We start from the raw sequence: 24,047 nt of genomic DNA on the forward strand, positions 1-24,047 counted from the left end.
CCCCCACGACCCCCCCACCCCCCTTCCCCGTACCTTTGGTAGTTGGCCGGACAGACGGGAGCCAAACCCGCCTGTCCGGCAGGCAGCCAACGAAGGAATGAGGCCGGATTGGCCCATCCATCCTAAAGCTCCGCCTACTGGTGGGGCCTAAGGCGCGTGGGCCAATCAGAATAGGCCCTGGAGCCTTAGGTCCCACCTGGGGGCGCGGCCTGAGGCACATGGTCGGGTTGGGCCCATGTGCCTCAGGCCGCGCCCCCAGGTGGGACCTAAGGCTCCAGGGCCTATTCTGATTGGCCCACGCGCCTTAGGCCCCACCAGTAGGCGGAGCTTTAGGATGGATGGGCCAATCCGGCCTCATTCCTTCGTTGGCTGCCTGCCGGACAGGCGGGTTTGGCTCCCGTCTGTCCGGCCAACTACCAAAGGTACGGGGAAGGGGGGGTGGGGGGTCGTGGGGGTCGCCAGGGGGATCGCGGGTCGGCTGGGGGGCGGTCGGAGGTTCTTGGGGGGGGACGGTCGTTGGGGGGGAGGGGGGTTTGCGTCGAGGGCAGGAGGGCCTGGGATCCCTCCTGCCCGTAATGTAGTGCGGGGTGGGGTTAGGGGGTCGCCGTGGCCAGGAGGGTTTGGGCTCCCTTCTGGCCCGATATTGTCGGGAAGTCGGCGGTCCTTCGGGGTGGGGGTGCGAGTGGTCCTGCCGGGGGGGGGGGGATGTATCGGACGTCGGGGAGTCGGCCGGGCAAGAGGGCTTGGGCTCCCTCTTGCTCCGATCGTGGATGCGGGTGCGGGTGGGAGCGCGTTGCGAGCGGTCGTTCGGGGTGGGGGTGCGAGTGGTCCTGCCGGGGGGGGGGATGTATCGGACGTCGGGGAGTCGGCCGGGCAAGAGGGCTTGGGCTCCCTCTTGCTCCGATCGTGGATGCGGGTGCGGGTGGGAGCGCGTGCGAGCGGTCGTTCGGGGTGGGGGGTGCGAGTGGTCCTGCCGGGGGGGGGGGATGTATCGGACGTCGGGGAGTCGGCCGGGCAAGAGGGCTTGGGCTCCCTCTTGCTCCGATCGTGGATGCGGGTGCGGGTGGGAGCGCGTGCGAGTGGTCGTTCGGGGTGGGGGTGCGAGTGGTCCTGCTGGGAGGGTGAATCGGGCGTCGGGCGGGGTGGGAACTATGTTTTAAAACTTTTGTATACCGCGCTCACGCATATAACGCGCGAGGGGTATGCGCGGTAGGTAAAAACGCGTATAACGCGCGCGTTATATGCGTGAAAATACGGTACTCTTTTTGACAAATTTATTACTTTATTACATTTTATTATATACATTTCCCATGCATTCCCCTTTTTTAGATACATTTGTCACCTTTTTAAATCACATTCTAAATAACATGTCATCTATGTAATTTGTTTTTTTTTTTTTACATACTCCTTTCATATGTGTACTTTATATGGACTCATTTTTTTCTCTCTTTTCATTTTTACCACTATTTAATACATGGTCAATGTTTTATCCTTTATTTTATGTTCTTAATGAGTTTCTATTATTTGCTTTTAGTATTATTGTAGACATGACCCCTGATGCAAGCTCAGTTGAAACACGGGACATTTTTGGACTGTACCAACTGAGATGGGTCATTTTGTTTAACACCAATACTTTGAGTTATTAATGATCTCAAGTTCTCTTCATATTCCCAGTATACTTGGAGCATACTTTGGGCTCCATTTTTTGTTTTTTTGCTTAATGTTGAAAGAAATAGATAGACAATATACTACTACTGTTTTATGTCATGACTACACCAAAAATCAAGTAAACTTAGGTTTCTCAGAGGAAAAGGAATAGAAGAGGTGGCAATCTGGTAGAAAATGTGAACAGTAAAAATATTGGATCCTGGATAAAAAAAGGTTTATCTTCTGGGCTTCGCAGTAAAAGAAGAACTAAGCCCCCCCTTTTATCAAGTTCACTAGAGATTTTTAGTATGGGTTGGCGAGGTAAGTGCTCCAATACTCATAGGAATTCTATGAACGTTCCTGTGCTGGCTCACGCTGAAAACTTCTAGCACAGCTTGATAAAAGGATAGCCCTGAGGAATGTTGCAGATGCAGGAAGTTCTACACATGTGTAGAACACCTCTCTAGAAACTTCCGGAACTCTGACAGCTCTACTTACATTCTGTCTTACCTGGACTTTGTAGGATGACCTCACCCATTTATGAAGACAAACATCCTGCTTATTCGTTGAGAAACATAATTTTGCACATAAACATAATTCAAACAATTTGAGAATGAATAGCACTTTATGATGTTATTTTTATTTGAGAATATCTTTATTAGCTTCAAACAAAGCACATAATAAATATAATATAAATCCTCAAAAATCCACCAAAATACAAAGACAAAGGGTCCTTTTATTAAGGTGCGCTAAAGATTAGCATGTACTAACCCCCTCTGTTACGAAACTGCGATAGTAGTTTCTAGCACGATGTTCCGTGCTGAATGGCCTGCGCTGCTTCCAACGTTCACAGAAACTCAATGAGCGTTGGGAGCAGCACGGGCCATTCAGCGTGGCCTCCCTGCGCTAGAAACTGCTATCGCAGTTTCGTAAAAGGAGGCCTAAATGCTAAGGCACCCATAGAATATAATGGATGCCTTAGCATTTAGCGCGCGCTAATCTTTAACAAGCACTAAATCAGTTAGCGTGTCTTAATAAAAGGACCCCAATGTAAATTTGCACAGCAAATTGTGTGCAGTATCTATGATGCAAGGTAGGGTATAACCTACAAATCATTTAGAATAGTGGATCTTAGTCTTATTGGCAAATCATCTATAAAGGGTGTCCAATGATGTTCTCTTTAAAAGTGAGCTTTAAAATCATTCATTTTAATTCCAGTTACATAAAAAAATACATAGATGCTACAAAAACAATTCTACAAATAAACAGTATAGTAAAAATGACATGACTATAAACATACATATGAAAACATGCCTGGATATGCTTAGAAACTGATTAATTTTCACTTGTTTCCTCCTTCAGCCCTTATTAGTAGTTTTATTTGAATAAAAAATAGTCTGTAATTTTGTTCACACTAAACCAAAGTGAATCACCTTAAGAGATCCATTTCCTCCAGAGTCCTGCAAAAAAAGAAAAGAGAAATACAAATAATTTTAAAAAAATTACCAAAGGTTGGCACATCCCTAGGACAAATAGAATAGGAGCCTTAAGCCCAATCACTGTTAAATAAAATTTTTATATTTGATTTGAATTATATTTGTTATTCTAAAAGGAGTCATCTACTTTTAGGTGACAGGAACTTGCATAAATAGCCACTTATGTGAGTAAAGTAAATGGCCTCTTATAGACACTGTTCCCTCTATGCTGAGCAACTGCATTGCTACTAGTAGGGGGTGGTATTTCAGTATTGTGTTTTCAATCCTAAGATCAGGCAGGTTCCTGAAGTCTTGCAGAACTTGCCTGTCTCTCACTACTGAAAATGTAATAGTGACACAGCATTCCACAACAGCAGGACTGTAGATGGAGGACTCCAAGTCAGCTTAGAAGGAACAGTGCTTTTAGAATTCTGCCTAGCAGAAAGTATCTTAATAATGCCCTGTCGAGTTCTGTTTACTCTCTGTCAGCGCAGACTAGGTGCGTGCAACGGGTTCAGTCACTGATGTAGCCAACGTTTTCACGATCTAAAAAAATGGTTTCTTCAGAGCTCTTGTGATAGCTTGTCCTCCTGATGAAACGGGAGCTCGCTTGCGTGTAAACTAAGCCAGAAGATTTGCGTGTACTAAGCTACTGGATTTTAAATAGGGTGCTGAGATTTTGTTGCCAAAAGTGGGGAACAGATCCAAGAAGCCATTAACTAGCAATTAATTGATGGTAACAATGAAATATTGCAGTTAACTGCACATGCATCTGCCAGTGCTCTATACCAGTATATTGCAAACTGTGCGCCGTGGCAAGATTCAGGGTGTGCCATGAGATGTCAGCACAGAGGAGAGGCGCTAGCTGACTACCTACAGGACGTACCTCTTGTGGCACGAGGCATGTCCTGTAGGCAGTCAGCTGGCATGGCACCTCTCATCCTCGCCAGCACCTCTCCTCCCAGGGTTAGCAAACTCAGGACCCCGTCTGGAGGACTCCATGCATACGCAGATGTCAACGTGATGACATCACACATGTACATGATGTCATCATGTCGACGTCCACGCATATCTGGAGTCCCTCCAGCCACAGCCCTGAGTTTATTGTACCGTGGCTTCAAAAAGTTTGCGAAACACTGTTCTATAACCCCACAAACCTAAATGTGTTTATATTTATTAAAAATTTGATAACCTGCCATTGCTGTTAGCAGATCAAGACACAATAAAAACAAGTACATAAAAAGTGCATGGAAAAGGAACACCATTGTCAAGAGGATAGAGAAAAATACCACATATTAGAGATCATTCGGAACAGAGCAGAGGCAAACATAGCAACCCAAAACAGTCAATCGTACTCCTTTCCAAACACTTATTCTCCCTAGAACTCTCTGCAGCCACAGACCCAACCTGTTCAATCCGGTAATTGATTTGAACGTGTTATGATCACAGGCTATTGGGGATATTAAAAGCTAGCTTGAAAAAGCGGGTTTTCAATAGTGATTTAAATTTAGCAAAGCCAATTTCCAAGTGGAGATTAGAGGACAAAGCATTCCAGAGAAAAGGGGCTAGAAAAAAAAAAAAAGTGGACCTGGTTGCTTTGTAGTGGGTCTGTTTGGGTGATGGTTAAGACTAAACAGTTACAGTCTCCATAGATATTAATGCACATGATACGAATGTATGAAATTGGAGTAGGATAAATTGGATAGAATCCGTCTGCAGTCAGATAACTACTGGTTTTCAAACCTCTCTGTCAGAAACCCATTCCCATGGGGGTTTCATTAACTATCCTTAAAGATTTCATTGGTGCCTTGGAAGGTTATTATAAATCTATTGAGAAAGACACAGGGGAAGCCACTGCTTGCCCTGCATCGGTAGCATGGAATATTGCTACTCCTTGGGTTTTGGCCAGGTACTGGTGACCTGGATGGGCCACCGTGAGAACAGGTTACTGGGTTTGATGGACCATTGGTCTGACCCAGTAAGGCTATTCTTATGTTCTTAAAAAAAGCATAAAATACATATACCTTGAAAAATGTATATAGGTGTAGAGTTATAACATTATCTCTTTATTAAGCTGTTTGAGCCTATTTATGTCTAGGAGTACATAAGAATTGCCGCTGCTGGGTCAGACCAGTGGTCCATCGTGCCTAGCGGACCGCTCCCGCGGCGGCCCTTAGTTCAAAGATCAGTGCCCTAACTGAGTCTAGACTTACCTGCGTACGTTCTGGTTCAGCAGGAACTTGTCTAACTTTGTCTTGAATCCCTAGAGGGTGATTTCCCATATAACAGCCTCAGGAAGAGGGTTCCAGTTTTCTATCACTCTCTGGGTGAAGAAGAACTTCCTTACGTTTGTACGGAATCTATCCCCTTTTAACTTTAGAGAGTGCCCTCTCGTTCTCTCTACCTTGGAGAGGGTGAACAACATGTCTTTACCTACTAAGTCTATTCCCTTCATTATCTTGAATGTTTCTTTCATGTCCCCTCTCAGTCTCCTCTTTTCAAGGAAAAAGAGTCCCAGTTTCTCTAATCTCTCACAGTACAGCAACTCGTCCAGCCCCTTAACCATTTTAGTCTCTCTTCTCTGGACCCTTTCGAGTAGTACTGTGTCCTTCTTCATGTATGGCGACCAGTGCTGGATGCAGTATTCCAGGTGGGGGCGTACCATGGCCCAGTACAATGGCATGATAACCTTCTCCGATCTGTTTGTGATCCCCTTCTTAATCATTCTTAGCATTCTGTTCACCCTTTTCGCCGCCACCGCACACTGTGCGGATGGCTTCATTGACTTGTCGACCAGTACTCCCAAGTCTCTTTCCTGGGGGGTCTCTCCAAGTACTGCACTGGACATCCTGTATTCGTATATAAGATTTTTGTTACCAACATGCATCACCTTACACTTATCATGTTAAACCTCATTTGCCCTGTCACGGTCCATTTCTCGAGCGTGTTTATGTCACATTGCAGGTCTTCGCAATCCTTCTGTGCCTTCACTACTCTGAATAACTTCGTATCGACTGCAAATTTAATCACCTCGCTCATCATACCAATTTCCAGGTCGTTTATAAATATGTTGAAGAGCACGGGTCCAAGCACCGAACCCTGCGGCACTCCACTTGTGACGCTTTTCCAGTCCGAGTATTGTCCATTTATCCCCACTCTCTGTTTCCTATCCGCCAACCAGTTTTTAAGCCACGTGAGTATTTCACCCTCGATTCCATGGCTCGCAATTTTTTTGAAGTAGTTTGTCATGTGGGACCTTGCTTTCTGAAAATCCAGATATATAACGTCGACCGGGTCACCCTTGTCTATCTGCCTATTTACTCCCTCAAAGAAGTGCAGCAAGTTTGTCAAGTAAGATCTTCCTTTGCTGAAGTCGTGCTAGCTGGTCCTCATCAGAGAAAATAGGTACACTTCTCCCTCCGTATTCGTGGGGGATGAGGGCAGAACATAGCCGTGAATACTGAAAAACGGCGAATAACTTTTTTGCATGTTAATCACAGTTTTTCGGTAAAATAGGCCTGAAAAAGATAATAAACTGTGAATAACCTGACCTGCGATTTGCTCTGTACAACGACAGGAGCAGCTATTTCCTTCAGGAACTACTGGGAGCAGTGATTTCCAATGTGAAACACCGGGTTCAGTGACGAAAATTAGAGGGTGGAGTCAGCAGCTGAAAAATGATGAATAAGCGAATTCGCAGATACGTAAACCGCGGATATGGAGGGAGAAGTGTATATCCTGTTCAAATGTCCACAATGTGTTTTGTAAATAAGATGCTATTTTTAGCTGGAAACAAATTGGCCTGGTCATGAAAAATATTTTTCACAATGTGTGATTGAATGGTATGTATTCTGCTCATAAGGTAAAAGTTACCTTCTGTAAAGACATTCCACATGTTTACTCTGGAGCACTCGGTGTGTGAATGGGTGTGGTTTAATAAAGGGATCTAAAGAATGATTGACATCTGTTTAAATTCTGGTATTTCCGCCACAGAGTTTCATTGTCTCTCATGCTTCACGTTACTTCAAAGCTCAAGCTCTCAGTTTTCAAATTCCACTGAGCCTCACTTTGTTAAGCATTTTGTACAGACACTGATGTTTAATCAGATCAGCATTTTAGCAAAACATTGATCATTTACTGCCCTAAATACCTGCTTCTATATTTGAGCACTGTAGATTAAACAGGCTATGTAATCTTTCAAGTGTATTTAGTTAACAAGAGAATAACTATGTTCAGAAAATATAATTTAATGTAAAAAAAAAAAAAGATTTCAAAGTATTTTAAAATCATCTCTCAAGAGTTGTATTTAAAATATTTCTATACTTTCTACATATACAATAAAGGTATGTTACAGAATAACATCAGAAATGGTCATTTGAATATATCACACTAACAAAATGATTACTTATAATTTCATATAAATGTGTTTCTAGGGGGGCACGTGATGCCAGGACACTGAATGGACATGCCTCTGAGTAGTTACGGGCCTCGCCGACATTTCTTTCTCTTAAAAACTACTAAATCTCATCGGCATTGTGCTACAACACAGTGGAATTGGCAGCTCTCATCCTTTTGCCTCGAATACGCGATTTCCTAGCCATACGGTGCATGTAGATGGCAGCGAAGTCAGCACGATCCGCGAAGGATAGACCGCGGGTGCAGGACGACAAGATGGCGGAGGCACACGAGGCACCTGTTTTCGCGCTTGAAGCGGCAGCGGTCCAAGAACTCACCCACTCGTTAACCTTGGTTATGGAGGATAAACTTGCCACCATTCATACTTTTATGGAAGGCATTAAGGAGAGCTTGGACTCTCAGGCAGGTAGGCTCCAGCAAGCTGAGGACTGAATAGCTCGACAAGAGGACATTACACCTAACTTTGAAGAGCGCCTTCGCATCTTGGAGTCAGCCAATAAATCTATGGCGGAGTACCTTGAAGACCATGAGAACTTGCGTTTTGTGGTGATCCCTTATTCCATCTGGGACGTTGACCTCCGTCAGTGGCTGGAGGACTGGCTGCCTCGGGCCTTCGCCCTACCTGATCCTTTGGTGCCCTTCTCTATTGAGCAAGCACACCACTTGGGGACTCGCTGTGAAGAGGAACCGCTGCCCAGGCCGGTCATCGCCAGATTCCTCAACTACGCCCTAAAGGAGAGCATTTTGGCCCACTATTGGCGGGGTAAAGATCTTAGTCTACAAGTGGAGGGCCACAAGGTGCTTATTTTTCAGGACTTCTCACCCCAGGTCTCTTCGAGGCGCCGAGCCATGGCGCCACATTGCAGTGAATTGTTCAAGCGCAACATCCACTTCTCTCTACTATACCCCGCACGGGCCAGAGTGATCTACAACAACACCACCGCATTTTACAACACACCGGCTGAGCTGGAGGGGTTCATTAAAACTCTCCCCGCCATGGCTCCCGGGGACCACCGCGTTCCTTGACTGCGCTTCGCCTCTGGCTCTGGGTGAGCAGCTATGCTAGTCCTCACATCACTACAGGGAGAGTTTTTGTTCGATATATTCATTGTACCTCGAGCTGCAGGCATGGCAGTTTCCCTTTGCTGTTTTCTTTACTTTATTTGTATACATATACTTTTCTTTTGGCTTGCCTATGCCTGGGCCTGGGGACATTTCTCCTTTTACAGTGCTGTCCTGCAGGTCTCGATACTTTTCTCCTGCTCTGAGGAATCCAACTTTGGCAGTGTATTTGTTGATATTCTACTCAGCTCTCTGTTACAGAGACTCCTTTGCCTTTGCTGCAGGGGTCCGGTGGGGCCCTATCTTCTTGTGCCCTGCAGGCCTGATGGATGTCGTCCTTACATTCCTTCACTACGCAGGGGACCATTGGCTTTTGGGCCATGCTTATCTTGTGACATTGTTCTGCTTATGGACTGCCTCAGTGTCCGCTGTTCTATATTTTGTTGCTGTATATTGTGCTTAGAGTCTGTTATGCTGCACGCTCTACGTTTTCATACTATTTACTGTGGCTAACACTACACCGCACCTAGTCTTCCTAGTGTGAGGCTGCAACCTGTTTGGGCCTTGAGCTCTAAGGATGGGTTACTGCCTGTTTTGGTGGGGTCCGGGGCTGCATACTTATACTGTTTTTGGGTTTTGGGTTTAGCTGGGACTTTCCCTGCTACACAAGGGACTGGGGACTGCTTGGGGGGGGGGGGGGATGTATGTCTGGAGTGTTTGTTTGATCTGTATGGGGTGTTGCGTGTGGGTATGCCTATTTGCTCCTCTCTGCCGGGGGGATCCACGAGTAATGGGTTCTCTCATTTCTCTGTTTTCCAAATTGCTGTTGACTGTGTTTTCTGTGGGTGGGATGTGGCTGGGACACCCACCCTTACCATACTCTTTGGAACAGGTCTGGATATTATTCTGTGATATTATCTCTATGTTATGACACAATTGAATGTAAAATCTCTCAATGTAGATGGGATCCACTCCCCCATTAAGCGCACAAAAATATTAGCCTATCTCAAAAAGGAACGCACTGACATAGCGTTTTTGCAAGAAACCCACCATACTTCTATCGAACATACTAAACTCCTCAGGGAGTGGGTGGGCCAGGTGACCTACACTTCCTTTACTGCACGAAAGTGTAGGGTGGCTATACTCATTCATAAAAACATACCCTTTCACATCCACAAATTGCGGATCCTAATCGGTGGTTCATAGTACTAATTGGGGAACTCTGGGGTCAATCCTCAGTCTTATGCAATGTATACGCACCCAATCTTTATTCTCATGCCTTTTTCTCCTCCTTAGTGGGACACTTGGCTCCGCTATCCTCCCATCCACTCATAATGGGCGGGGGCTTCAATCTGGTGGCCCACCCTTAATGGGATAACAAGCCTGCTAGACCGGTACCGAGGGGTCATTTCACTAGAGGGGTAAATTTTCTCCTGAAGGAACTGGGCCTCCTAGATACGTGATGCACTCTGCATCCGAACGAGCTTGATTTCTCATTCTATTCCTATCCCCACTCCACTTACTCTCGCATTGACTTCATTCTGATCTCTACTTCTCTTTTCCCTCACCTGTCTGATGCCACGATCACTGCTCCCATAGTTTCTGATCATGCTCTTTTGGGCCTTACCTTACGGTTTGGCTCCCAGATGGGGGATAGGATTTGGTGTATGTCACCACATCTATATACGGACGCCAATTTTCCTGCTTACTTTCGGTGGAGGACGCAGGCCCCGTTCATTTACTGGGAAGCCACTAAAGCAGTCATGCGGGGACATATACTTGCTTATTCCACCTCGCTGAAAAGACGTCGGGATGGGGAGGGGGAACTTCTCTCTCTCCCTGGAACTCACCACTATGCGGACCCTTCACATCTCTCGCTTTGACAACACCACTAAAAAGGCCATGGGTCTTTTCAAATACAAAATAAATGCTTTACTGGACCTGAGGGCGAATCATAATATCTACTGTTATAAATATAAACTTCATCGTTGGGGCGACAAAACAGTTCGCCTCCTGGCCAATCTGGTACATCCCCACAAAGCGAGACATATTATTACTTCCATTAAGGACCCTGTGGGTGCTATGCACTCCACCCATCAGGCCACTTCTCAGCAGTTTGTGAAATTCTATATGGATTTATATTCTACTCAACTGTTTGACGCTGCCGCTAGTGAGAAATTCTTCCACGAGCTTACTCTCCCTCGACTGTCCGAACATCAATGAGACACTCTCAATAGTCCCATCACAGGCAAGGAGATCCAGCTGGCCATTAAATCACTGGCCAAATGTGGTTAAAGCGCCGGGTCCCGATGGGTTGGGCCCTGAATTTTACAAACTTTTGGACCCAATGGCATATTTACCTCTACAAGCCTATTTTACAGGGTTGCGCACTGTTACTCCCCCGGGGGACACTCAACAGGGCTCACGTCATCATCCTACCCAAGCCGGGCCGCCCGCTTAACATTCTCGGGTCTTATTGGTCCATATCTCTCTTAAATCAAGATATAAAAATTTTAGCGAGCATACTTGCGTTGCATCTCAATGTCTTCCTCCCCTCCGTTATACATGAGGATCAGGTGGGATTTGTACCTGGCCGATATGCCTCAATGAATCTTTTGAAGGTTCTCGCAGTGTTACAGTCACCGCACACTGTGTCCGACAGGGCACTTATTACCTACCTGGATGTTGAGAAAGCTTTCGACATGGTATCGTGGCCCCATCTTTTTGGGACTTTGGACCGTTTCGGCATCAGGGGCGCTTTTGTCGACTGGCTATCATAACCCCCAATCTCAATTATTGGTGAATGGCGGGATGTCTGACCCCTTCCCTTTGGGGAGAGGCATACAACAGGGTTGTCCCCTCTCTCCGCTTCTTTTCCTTTTATCCCTGGAGCCCTTAGCCATCCGAATCCATCGGGACTCGGCCTTGGAGGGACTTTGTGTCGGTAGTCGGGAATTCCGCATTAGTATATTCGCTGATGATATGTTACTCTACTTTAATCATGCTGACCGAACCGTTCCTGCATTAATGGCGCTCATCCGGTTTTACGGCAAATTTTTGGGCCTAAAAATTAACCTCAACAAGACAGAGGCTCTTTTACTTGGTGCATCCGCTAAGGAGCCCTGGTGCACAGGGCTGGGTGTTGGCATAGCGCCTGGGAAGTTGAAATATCTACGTATTATGGTCTACCGGAATCCTGGTAAAATTTATGCTGCTAATATTACAGCCACTATTGGGAAAATCAAGACCCTATACCTTAAATGGCGTTCGCTCCCCCTCTCTTTAATGGGAAGGGTGGCTTTGGTAAAAATGGTGTTATTTCCAAAACTGCTTTATCCACTTCAAACTAGTCCAGGTTGGATATCGCGTACTGATGAGCATTCTTATCAATCCATTATTCGTTCTTTTATCTGGGGAGGAAGGTGGCCTGTATTAGTGCTCTTAAATTGGCTCAGCGAAGGGATCGGTGAGACCTCGGTCTGCCTGCGCTCCACGTTTATAACGTTGCAGCGCTCCTACGCTGGATACATAAACAACTGGTATCTTCCCGGCGTTACTCTCCCTCGGCTTTGCTTGAGGACTGCTTTTACCCCTGGTCCTTTTTGTCTGTCCTCCATGAGTCCGGGGGAGAGAGGGGGGGATTCGTCCTTCTGCATATCCATTTTTGGTTCCACTCCGTAAGGCCTGGCACTGGTGGAGGTGGCTGCAGGGCAGGCTACCCTCTGTATCTCCTTTTCTCTCCCTTATCCGTAACCCGAATTTTGTCCCGGGAATGGGGGGGCTGGCGGGTTTGCGGGAGGATGCGGGGGCAAGCCATGACCTTGGGTTCAGCTTTATCTTTGGGTGGGAGCTATTTTCCTTCTCTAGCACAAATGCAGGCATCCTGGCACCTCTCTCCCGCTCACATCTATACATACCTTCAAATCCATCACTACTATCACACCTTGTTGCGTACACATGGGGAGCAGTGCGCGTTTGATAAACTGGATCTGACTTTCCTTTCCACACCCACTCCGGATAATAAGAGTTCCACTTGGTATGGGGAGGGGAGAGACTGTTCTGCGGAGGGGTGTTTGTCAGCCCTGGTATGGGAATGGTCCAATGAACTGGGGGTAGTGGTTTCCATACATGATCTCCATTTGCTCTTTCAGACACTCTTCCTTCATGTGAAGGCGGTCACTTTGCAAGAAACACAGTTTAAACTGCTACATAGGTTCTACATTACACGCGCACGGGGGCTGGTCATGGGGTTGTGGCCAGATGACAAATGTCTCAAATGTAAAACCCAAACGGGTACATATCTGCACTCCTTTTTTGAGTGTCCACAATTGTCTTTCTGGGACTCTGTCCATCGCTGCTTGGCTGGTTTACTGCAGGGGGACATACTCTGGACTGGGACTGCTTTACTATTAGGGGATGTCCAGGAGATGCAACAACATGGCTTGCTCATGTCCTCACAGAAATTCGTATCGCATGCTGTTCTTTTGGGGAAAAAACTTATTTTGAAGTATTGGACATCTGAGGAGGCCCCCCCTTACACTCTATGGATTACTTTGATGACACAGCAAGCACGCTATGAGCTGGACACTTATTCGTCTCGCCCGCAGGACAATTGGAAAGCCTATTGCGCTTTATGGCAGCAGTTTTTGGACATTTACGCCTGACTGTCAGTGTTCATCTTATACTATTTTGTTTGTTGCGTATGATGTACTGCCTCTCATGGACCGGCTTTGCCGGATTGAGCCTACCTGTTTGGAGAGGGAACAATCCCTCAGCAGGGAGAGAGCGTGTGTGTATGTGGGTGCGTGTGCAGGAGTATGTTGGTGCGTCTGAGTGATGGGTTGCACGGCAGGTGCATCCTGAGCACGAGGGATGGATGATTATGTTGAATCGTTTGGGGATTCTGTCTGGTTTATTTCCAAAAATGGACAGGGGCTGCTGGATGGTGCGTCTTGTTAGTTCTCTCTTTATGGCCTTGCTGGTCTCCCTCCGACCTGATTATATAGCTTTTTTGTTCTCTCGCTGGGTGTGACATCTTGCCCATGTATGTGTTCATACCTGTTTTGCTGTACTGTTTCTGTATTGGATGTTTCACTTGCTGTTCAGTTACCTACTGTCTTAATAAACATGATTTACAAAAAAAAAAAAAAAAAGTGTTTCTAACACTCAGGCTACAGATAACGTCCTCAAGCTACTGCTGGAAATTCTGGATCAAAAAGAAAAGCTTTCACTTGTTACCTAAAAGCAAAAATATTGATCACTAATCTATCATTAGGGGCAGCGATAGAAAAAAACAATCCAAGAATTAATAGCAGTGAAAATCATTGACCTTAAGAAGACACCTCAAGAGTATGCCGCTGGGAGTGGCAAGGAAGAGACAGTCAGCTTGATGCACCTGTAACAACAATCTAAGGTGCTCAGATGAAATGCCTTGCAGTGCTTTAAACAACTAGAAAAAAAGACTGAAAGGAGCAGGAGACTTAATTGGTAGCCAGTGCAATTCATTCAAACAAGCTGAAATATGCTCTTGATGTCCATGACAGGTCAAAACAAAGGCTGTAGCATTTTGCATGAGTTGTAATGACCAAAGAAATGATCCTGGCAAGCCAACAACGCTTATGTAAGACAATCCCTTTTAAGTGAGACTTCAGCATTAACCATGAGCCTGGACTAGACTAAGATAACAAACTTCCATTTTCAAAGGTAACACAAAATTATTTAACTGTATTTCAGTAATATTCCCAGTTAAATTCTGTCTACTCCCTGAAAGCCTCTGTTTTCTTAAAATTAATAGGCAAGATTAATTCTGAGCTAACCAAAGTTAAGTGCCCTCAAACAACCAGTCATTGATATTGAGTAAGGAGCAAGTGATATTTGAAAAGCAGAATAAAGCATTTACAGCATGATACATGGAAAGACCCTTCCAAAAATTGCTTTTTTAAAGTATGATATCAAAGGTCCACAAGCCTGTACCACAAAAATGGATTCTGGATTGAACCACTCTGGGCCTGGGGCTGTGAAACATTTAAGATTTTTAACAAGCTTTTGAATTCCCTTTGCTAACAGGGGAGAATTTAAATGTGTGAGTCCTTCTGGAGTAGGGTTACCATATGGCTTCTGAAAAAGAAGGACGGATTTAGACATCTGGATTTTACTTCCATTGCTTTCAGTGGAAGTAAAAACCAGATGTCCCAATTTGTCCTCCTTACTTCCACTGAAAGCAATGGAAGTAAAATCCAGATGTCTCAATCTGTTCTCCTTTTTCTGGAGCTATATGGTAACTCTACTCTGAAGGGAACTGGGAAAGGAATATAATAGGCGTCTTTAGCAGTTAGCGTGCACTAATGCGATTGGATGTGCTAATGCACTTAATGCCCTTTCATGAATTCCCCATTTAGGGCTAGATTCACAAAGCAAACCAATCGTGTACCTATCGGTTTGCGACCCCTTTGCGACCATATTTCCCTCGGGCCCCATTCACTAACCTCCCCTGCGATCTGCTTCGAATTTGTGCACGCAAACGAGGAGAAACGCATGCAGAGTAGGCAGGGACGTGATTCACAACACAAATTTCATGATCCGACTGGGCTGGCCGATCAACTCAAGAAGCGACTTCTGGGGTCCAGTCGCAAACCTTCTTTTCCCACTCTCCAGCTCCATTGCCACCCTGCTCTCTGCAGCCCCGATCTCGTTGCCTTTACTATTTCAGGGGCTGCAGAAGCCCTGGGGCCGGGGGGGAGAGCAGTGCCTGTGGGCCGTGTTGTCATTTAGGGATGCAGTGGCGACGCAACTTTAAAATTATGAAACAAAAATGTTTCATTAGCTCCTCTCACCGCCCAGACTGATCTCTGCCGCCTTCCCTGCAGTGCGAGCCCGCAGGTTTAAAGTGGGGCTGCACGCCGCAGTGCAGCCCCACTTTAAACCCGCGGGATCACACTGCAGGGAAGGCGGCAGAGAGCAGGAGAGTCTGGGCGGCAAGATTGGCTGGAAGGGGAGAGCAGGAGAGTCAGCGCGTGTGAAGTACAAAAAGTTTAAAAAAATAAAAAAAAATCGCGGCTGGATGGGTCTAGACGCATGCGCAGACCATCTACAGATGGTCTGCGCTTGCATCGGGATTGCAGACCCGCGATCTGTGCCGGCAGATGGGGGGAATTCCTTCAATCGCCCCCATCTGCATGCTGAGGGTTGGAGAATTCATCGGACCTGCCATGATCAGGCCCAATCGGGGAGGTTCGTGAATCTAGCCCTTGGTGCCACTTCAGTAGCTATTAGAGCATCTTTAGTATTTGGATTCGGATGCGCTATTTACTCAAGTTCAGCCTGATTATATTGTTTCTCTAATGATATACTTCGCTGAGAAATATGATGAGTATGAGTTGCTGTATAAGCAATTGTAGCCCCTCGAAGTACTACATTTAATGCCTCCCAATAGAGGTACAGATTAGAAATGTGCTGAGCATTAAAATTATAATAATCAGACCACTTTTTAATACAAGTATGCTTGAAAATCTACATTTGATATAAATAAGCTGGAAAATCCCTTTCCTATTATATAATGGATCTACCTTGAGATCCACCCAAATAACAGAATGTTCAGACACAGACACGGTCTTATATTAATTTTGGACCCATAAAACTGTCTTATTTTCGGGGATTTCTTATTTTTTTCATGTACAATGATCATCTCTCCCTTCCTCTCCTCCACCCCAATTCTTCCTATTTCCTTTCTCTCCACCACATGTGCAGCATCTTTCCTCCCCTTTCACCCATCCCCTTGTGCAGTATCTTTCTATCCCTCCCTCCCATCCCTTGTGTAGCAGAATCTTTGCAGCTTCTATCCCTTCCTCCCATCCCCCTGTGCAGCAGAACCCTTGCAGCTTCTATCCCTCTCTTCCATCCCTCCGTGTAGCATCTTTCTATCCCCCACCCGCTGCACATCCCCCTCACCCCTCCCCCCCCCCCGCCGACCTATCTCTCCCTCCCATCCGAACTGTAAGAAGAAATAAATACCTTATAACAAACTGGCAATGTCGGCAGCAATCTAGACAGGCTGCTTTGCGGCCTGGGCCGTTCCTCTGCGGCATCACTGATGACATCATCAGCAATGCAGCAGAGGAACGGCCCAGGCCGCAAAGCAGCCTGTCTAGATTGCTGCCGACGTTGCTGGTTTGTTATAAGGTATTTATTTCTGTCTCGCGGCTTGGATGGGAGGGAAAGATGGGTTGAGGGGGGAGCACTGCTGCTGCTGCTGACAACTAGGGCTTATTTTCGGGGGTAGGGCTTATATTAAGACCTACCCTGAAAATCATACTAGGGCTTATTTTCGGGGCCCAGAAAATCAAAGATGGTGACATTAAGATATGTATAGTCCATCCTAGATAGAGTCCCATGGGCCCTAGACAAATGTGTATACAGTAGTCTTTCTCAGATGGATAGATGGCTGTAACCATCTCCAATGATCAACTAGTCTCAAAGATGGAAATGAAACCAGAGATGTTCTACGTGGGGATTCATAATGAATTAAAGTCACCAATAACAATTACAGGAATAGAAATATATGTCACAGCAGAAATGACCATTGAGGGAATGTAGACATATTCATGATTATTAGGCACATAGAGCAACAACATATTAAAATCTCACCCTTGCAAGGTGATCTCAAGCATCATAAACCTACCATAATTATCTTTGGTGACCTGCTTGACCTGGCATTGCAGATCTTTACATATTAATAATGTCACTCCCCCCTCCTATGTACAGTAAAGGAATAGTAAATCTATCCCTACCAACCCCTACAAAGTTTCTGATGTTCCTAACCTGTTTTCCTGAAGACAGGCTATATCAGCTATATAATGTTTAAGCAGGGAAAGATGTAATCCCAGAAACATTCCAGGACAAAATACTAGTATGGCATGTCATTAGTTTACTGCATTGGGAGCAAAAGATTTTTTCAGTCCACACATTAAATTGCTGTATACTGAAGCTCAGTGCACTGTTCTTTTTTTATTATTAATTTTTATTAGATTTAGAATAATAACATATATAGAAAAAAACAAACAAAAAACCCAAGTATACAAGTGTTAAATAGGACATGATACATTTCAGTTGTACAAGCCAAGCATGCTGTATGGGTGGTCTTAAAGTTTTAAAGTGACGGTACACTTTTTGACTGTCCATGCTGGGTTCCGTGGATGCTGTCACCCACAAATGAGACTATAATGCCTGCTTGTCCTCAGAGAATTATTATATTACAGTAACTCCTATAAGTGTTAAGTGAAAAGTGGTTCAAATAAAATCTCTTGTTTCATGCCAAGAGAATGGAGGTAAAATAAACATTTCGGAACATTATGATACAGCCACAAGTATGCTTTAGGACTGAGTTACAGACAAAAATTGCCTTTATATTATATTTCTGGAACAAAGTGCTTTAAGGAACTCAGGCAAAGAAAATATTGACTTAGCTACAACACTTTGACAGTGACAAAGGACTGTAGCAGGACTCATATGTAAGACAAGAACAAAAAAAATCAAAAAACATACTGAGCGATTGGAGCATGAAAATAAGAATCGGGAGTTACTGAACAGTTTTAGGCCATAGACCAGATAATAAACTTGACAAAGTATGGGTAGTTGCTGGATTGGTCTAATAAGGACATACAAATTGGTCTAATAAGGACATACAAATATGATACTTTTTTGCACTCGGTTTAGGAGCTATATTCGTACTTACTGATGTTATTATGTTGCAGTTTAATTGGGCTATGTTTCCAGTGCATATTGGCTCCATCCACTAATGCTTTGCTAGAAGTACTTAAATATGATACTGTTTGCAGCAGGCAGTTGCTGCTTCTTGCACTCTGTTTAGGAGCTGTATTAGTGATTACAGATATTATTGCTTTTTTTTTTGCATTGTGGTCTAACTGTACTGTTTCCCATCTCTGTGCATATTAGCTCCACTCACTGATGCGGGTCTATCATGGTGATGGCCCGGAAGTACCTAAATGTGATATTGCATGTGGCATGCAGTCACTGCCAACCTGCACCAAAGTAGCAGGTTCTGTTTCTTTGTATGCCTCCCTTAATATAACAATAGCCTTACTGGGTCAGACCAATGGTCCATCAAGCCCAGTAGCGCGTTCTCACGGTGGCCAATCCAGGTTGCTAGTACCTGGCCAAAACCCAAGGAGTGGCAACATTCCATGCTACCGATCCAGGGCAAGCAATGGCCTCCCCCATGTCTTTCTCAATAACAGACTATGGACTTTTCCTCCAGGATCTTGTCCAAACTTTTCTTAAAACCAGCTATGCTATCCGCTCTTATCACATTCTCTGGCAACGCGTTCCAGAGCTTAACTATTCTCTGAGTGAAAAAAAATTTCCTCCTATTGGTTTTAAAAGTAATTCCCTGTAACTTCATTGAGTGTCCCCTAGTCTTTGTAATTTTTGATGGAGTGAAAAATCAATTCACTTGTACCCATTCTGGATCGATTTCTTGCTTTTTTAAAATCTGGCTTTTTTTTGTCTCTCTCTCTCTCTCTCTCTCTCTCTCTCTCATAAGAACATAAGAATTGCCACTGCTGGGTCAGACCAGTGGTCCATCGTGCCCAGCAGTCCGCTCATGCAGCGGCCTTTAGTTCAAAGACCAGTGCCCTGTTTGAGTCTAGCCTTACCTGTGTACGTTCTGGTTCAGCAGGAACTTATCTATCCTTTTCTTGAAACAATTGTTGTTATTTGGTTTGGATGTTTGTGTATTTTGAAAGTTGGGTATAGGGTGAGTGAATGTGTTTGTGGGGGTTTTTTATTGGTTTTTTTTGGGTGGAATGGTGGATGAATGGAGGATTGTTTTAGTAGTTAAAAAAAGTGAGATTTGGAAGTATATGTGCTATTTTTGAATAAAATATGTGTTGATGGGATTGAAGATTGTTTGTGGTAGGGAGTGTATAATGTATAATAGGTGGTGGCTGGGATGGTGAAGTTACTTCTTTCTTAAAATCTTGAGATCTGTATGGAAGGTCTTGAGATACAATTTTGGGTAGGGTTTAGGGGGAGGGAGATAATAGAGGGGTAATGAGGGATGGGTTGGGAATAGGGGTATGGGAGAGGGGAGATGGTGCTCTCTATTTAACTTTGATTCCGGAAGGTCAGCTGGTGTTCTGGTGGAGCCTGGTCAGTGGCTGGGGTGACCGGGTTACACAGGTAATGTTGGAAGAAGATGTGAAATGGTTAATGAAAATGGATCCTGGTTAATTTTGTAACTTGGAATGTGGGGGGAATCAATTCCCTCATTAAACGTTCAAAAATTTTGCAACAATTACAGCGTCATAAAGTGGACGTGGCCTTTCTTCAGGAGACTCATTTGACTGATCTTGAACATTCAAAATTAAAGCAATGGTGGGTGGGAGAATGTGTGGCAGCATCTGCATAAAAAAAACACAGAGGAGTAGCGATTTTGTTTCATAAGGGTCTTTTGGAAAATCTACAAATTTTGTCTAAGGATGTTGAGGGACGATATGTGCTCTGTCAAGGGGTGATAGCACAGCAAAATTTTGTATTTTGCTGTGTATATGCTTCTAATGATAATGATCCGGCATTTTATGCCAAATTAACTTGCTTATTGTTACCTTTTACTCAGGTCTCTTTAATTATTGGGGGAGACTTTAATGCTGTTTATGATTCTAGTTTGGATTGTACGGGGCCAGGGAGTGCTTTGCGTCGGGTAGGGGAGAGGGTACTCCAAAAATTTAGTGAAAATCTGGAATTAATAGACCCTTGGAGGGTTCTACATGGTTCTGAGAATTATACCCATGTGTCTCGAGCACATGGTTCACAATCTCATATAGACTATATTTGGGTAACAGAACCGGTGTTTCGGCAGTTGGTGTGGGCGGATATAGGTCCTTATACAATCTCTGATCATGGGTACATGTGAGGTGGCAGGAAGGAAGAGGGTCTCAGGGGATATGGTGTTAGGTATTTCCGTTAGCATTGTATAGGGACCAAAATTATAGGGAATGGCTATTGGTCACTTGGAAAGATTATAAAAGGCATAATGCTCATGCAGAAGGAGATCCTATTTTATTTTGGGAAGCGGCGAAAGCAGTATTGAGGGGGGATATTATAAGTTATTGTAGTCATGTTAAAAAAGCTCGAGATAGGGGAATTTTGCGTTTGGAGAGGGATATTGTAAAGGCTAGGAGGAAATTTGGACAATCTGGTGACTCAGTGCATAGACAGGAGTTGATGGAATATCAAGTAACTCTCAATTCTCTTCTACATCAGCGGGCACACAAATCCCTTGTTTATTATAAGTACCAACTTTATAAACATGGGAATAAGGGGGGAAAACGTTTGGCCCAGTTTCATCTAGAATGGGACCCAATAGGGTTCGGGCCTTGATAAATGAACAGGGGAAGCTGGTTATAACAGATCAAGAGATTGGATATATTTTTTTTCGCTATTTTAAGACTCTTTATGATACCCCGTTAGACAGGGAATATTGGCAGGTCCCTATTTGGATGAGATAAAATTGCCTGGTATCTCTGAGAGTGATAGGGAGCGTTTGAATGCGCCAATTACTCCGGAGGAAGTGTATTGGGCAATTAGGAAAAGTCCATTGCTGAAGGCATCAGATGAGGATGGCATGCGTATTGAATTTTATAAACTATTAAGTGAAGAGATTATCCAATCACTTGCTAGGATGTTTAATATTATGGTTGGTGCTGAAGCTTTGTCGGAAGGTATGAATATGGCTCGAATTCTGGTGTTACCTAAACCGAATAAAGACCCCGAAAAAGTGGCATCATATCGTCCTATTTCTTTATTGAATACGGCAGTTAAATTGTTAAGTGAAAATTATGGCTAATAGTTTAGCTGCTGTACTGCCCTCCATTATTCATGAGGCTCAGGTGGGATTTGTGAAGGGAAGGAAAATAGCTAAAAATGTAAGAAAATTGTTACTGTCTTTAGAACAGCCAGCGAGATATAATTTACCTTCTGTGCTGATCAGCTTTGATGCTGAAAAGGCGTTTGACAAAGTCAGGTGGGATTTTCTTTATGAAACATTAACAGCGTATGGTTTTGACGGATTTTTTGTATCGGCAATACATGCATTGTATGCTCTTCCACAGGCTAAATTGGTGTTAAAGGATTTTGAAACTGATAAGTTTCCTATTTGTAGGGGGATGAGACAAGGTTGTCCTTTATCTCCGTTATTATTCGTACTTACTTTGGAACCCCTTATTCGAGAGATATATGAATTGCCATCTATATGAGGGATTGATATTGGAAATACTACTTTTAAGTTGTCGGCTTTTGCTGATGATATTTTAGAACATCTTACACATCCTTTTTCTTCTTTAACAGCATTATTGGAATTAATTAAAGAATATGGTCACTATGCAGGTTTTCAATTAAATTTAGATAAATCAGAGGCGTTAGCGTCCTCTGAGGCGGTAAAGGCCTTATGGGGATCGGAGTTTCCTTTGATTTGGGCACAAGGGCAGTTTATGTACTTAGGGATAGTCATGACTATGTTGACTTCCCAATTATATCGCCTTAATATGGACAAACTACAACAAAAAATGGAACTCTTACTAGATACATGGCAGATGTTGCCTCTTTCTTTGATGGGTCATATTAGCTTGGTTAAGCTTTTTATATTTCCTAAATGGTTGTATATGTTACAGACTTTGCTGTTGTGCTTATTGAAGAAGGATTTACGTATCTTTTATAAAAAAAAAGTTATTCGTTTTTGTTGGGGGCCAAAAAACCTAAATTAAAGTTGATACATTTGCTGGGGAATTGGAATAAAGGGGGGTTAGGTTTACCGGATATGCGGATTTATAATTATGCATGTCTGCTTCGTCATTTGGGAGATTGGATTAAAGAGACAAGTATTTACACTCCTCTTCGGAAGGAACGGGAGTTTTATGCTCCTTGTGATGTGTTTGCATTATTACATAGTGCACGGAAGGCAATGCCTTCTCATATTTGTTCAAGTTTATTATTCAACACATTACGGATGGCATGGTGTTGGCTTGTGCGACTCTTAGGTGGGAATCCGATGATTACTGATCTTTTGCCTTTCCTCCGGGACGAGACTCTAGAGAGTATAGTTATGGGGACTGAGAGGAGTTAAAAATTTGGAACATATTTTAGGGGATGAAAGAAAAATGTTAACCCATGCTGAATTATTAGCTAAGGTGGGGGTGATCTGGGGAGCGCAGTTTGCCTGTTTTTAAGTGGAGCATTATGTAAGATCCCTTGATAGAGCACAATTGAGTTTGAATTTGGGGGTTAAAATGTGAGAGTTGTTTACTCAGGAGGAGGAATTATCTCTTTCAGTGTCAAGCATTCATGCTAGCTTACAAAAATTACAACCAGATAAGGACTACCAGAATATTCGGGATAAATGGGAGAGAGAATTACAGTTAATTTGGGACATTGGGATGTTGCCCGTTCTTTAAGGGCTACACCTGGGGTGATACAATGTGCATGGTTAAGAAAAACATATTACAGGGTAACATTACGTGCCTATTATACTTGTACACAGTTGTTCTATGGTGGAGGTCTTCCTACTCCATTATTTCATAAATGTGGGATGGGGGAGCACACTTTGGGACATGCTTTTTGGTTTTGTCCCATTATTTAGCATTTTTGGAAGCGAATAATATCTTATATGTCTGAGTTAATTGGAAGATGTTTGCGCTACTCTCCATCCCATTTTATTTTGGATTTGCCAGAAGCTTTTCGTCATTTGCCTAAGGGGCATGGGGCGCTGTGTAAGAAAATGAGTCTACTGGCCAAAAAATGTATTCTTCAATATTGGACGATCCCTGACCTTCCAAAGTTTTGGCATTGGCGAAACCAATTGCATCAGTTGGCCATCTGGGAAGCTAGAGATGCTGGAAGGATGAGGAAGCGAAAGATGTTATTTATGCAAATATGGGATCCATATTTGCAAGCCTTATTTCCTAAAGGTCGTAGTGCAGTTTTAAGATGGGTGTCCTAACAGATTGAGGAGGGGTAGAGAGTACCATTGGAAGGGGAAAGGAAGGGAGGGTTTGGGGAGGGAAGGTAGAGGGTATTAAATAGATTCAAACATGTAGTCCTATTGAGGTCTGATGGGGGATGAAGGAGAGTACCTTTGAATGGGGAAGGGAAGGGAGGGTTTGGGGAGGGATGGTAGAGGGTATTAAATTATTTAAAACATGTAGTCATACATAGATTGAGTGGGGTTTGATGGGGGATAAAGGTATTTTCTAGGTTTATATGGGATGTATTTTACTGGTTGCCTCATTATTATACTATAAGATACTACGAAAAGGCAGAATAGTCACAGATTCAAGAAAGAGGTCGCTCAGAGGAAATGTTATACCATGCAACACTAAACAACAAAATACTTTGTATATATAGGGTGCCCTCAGCGTGAACGAGCAGCAACGGGAG

General features: G+C 44.1%; 1 protein-coding gene across 3 annotated transcripts in view; it reads right to left on the reverse strand.

The window, feature by feature from the left end:
• Positions 1-2,834: 2,834 nt before the first annotated feature.
• Positions 2,835-24,047, reverse strand: part of WDPCP (WD repeat containing planar cell polarity effector) — a 483,012-nt gene continuing 461,799 nt past the window's right edge. For all 3 annotated transcript variants that reach the window (XM_033938784.1, XM_033938782.1, XM_033938783.1), the window contains one exon: positions 2,835-3,107. In XM_033938784.1, coding sequence (XP_033794675.1) covers positions 3,057-3,107 — 51 coding nt within the window. In that variant the 3' untranslated portion in view covers positions 2,835-3,056. The remainder of the gene's footprint in view (positions 3,108-24,047) is intronic.

Source organism: Geotrypetes seraphini, chromosome 3 (genome assembly GCF_902459505.1).
Source record: "Geotrypetes seraphini chromosome 3, aGeoSer1.1, whole genome shotgun sequence".
NCBI classification, from domain to species: Eukaryota; Metazoa; Chordata; class Amphibia; order Gymnophiona; family Dermophiidae; genus Geotrypetes; species Geotrypetes seraphini.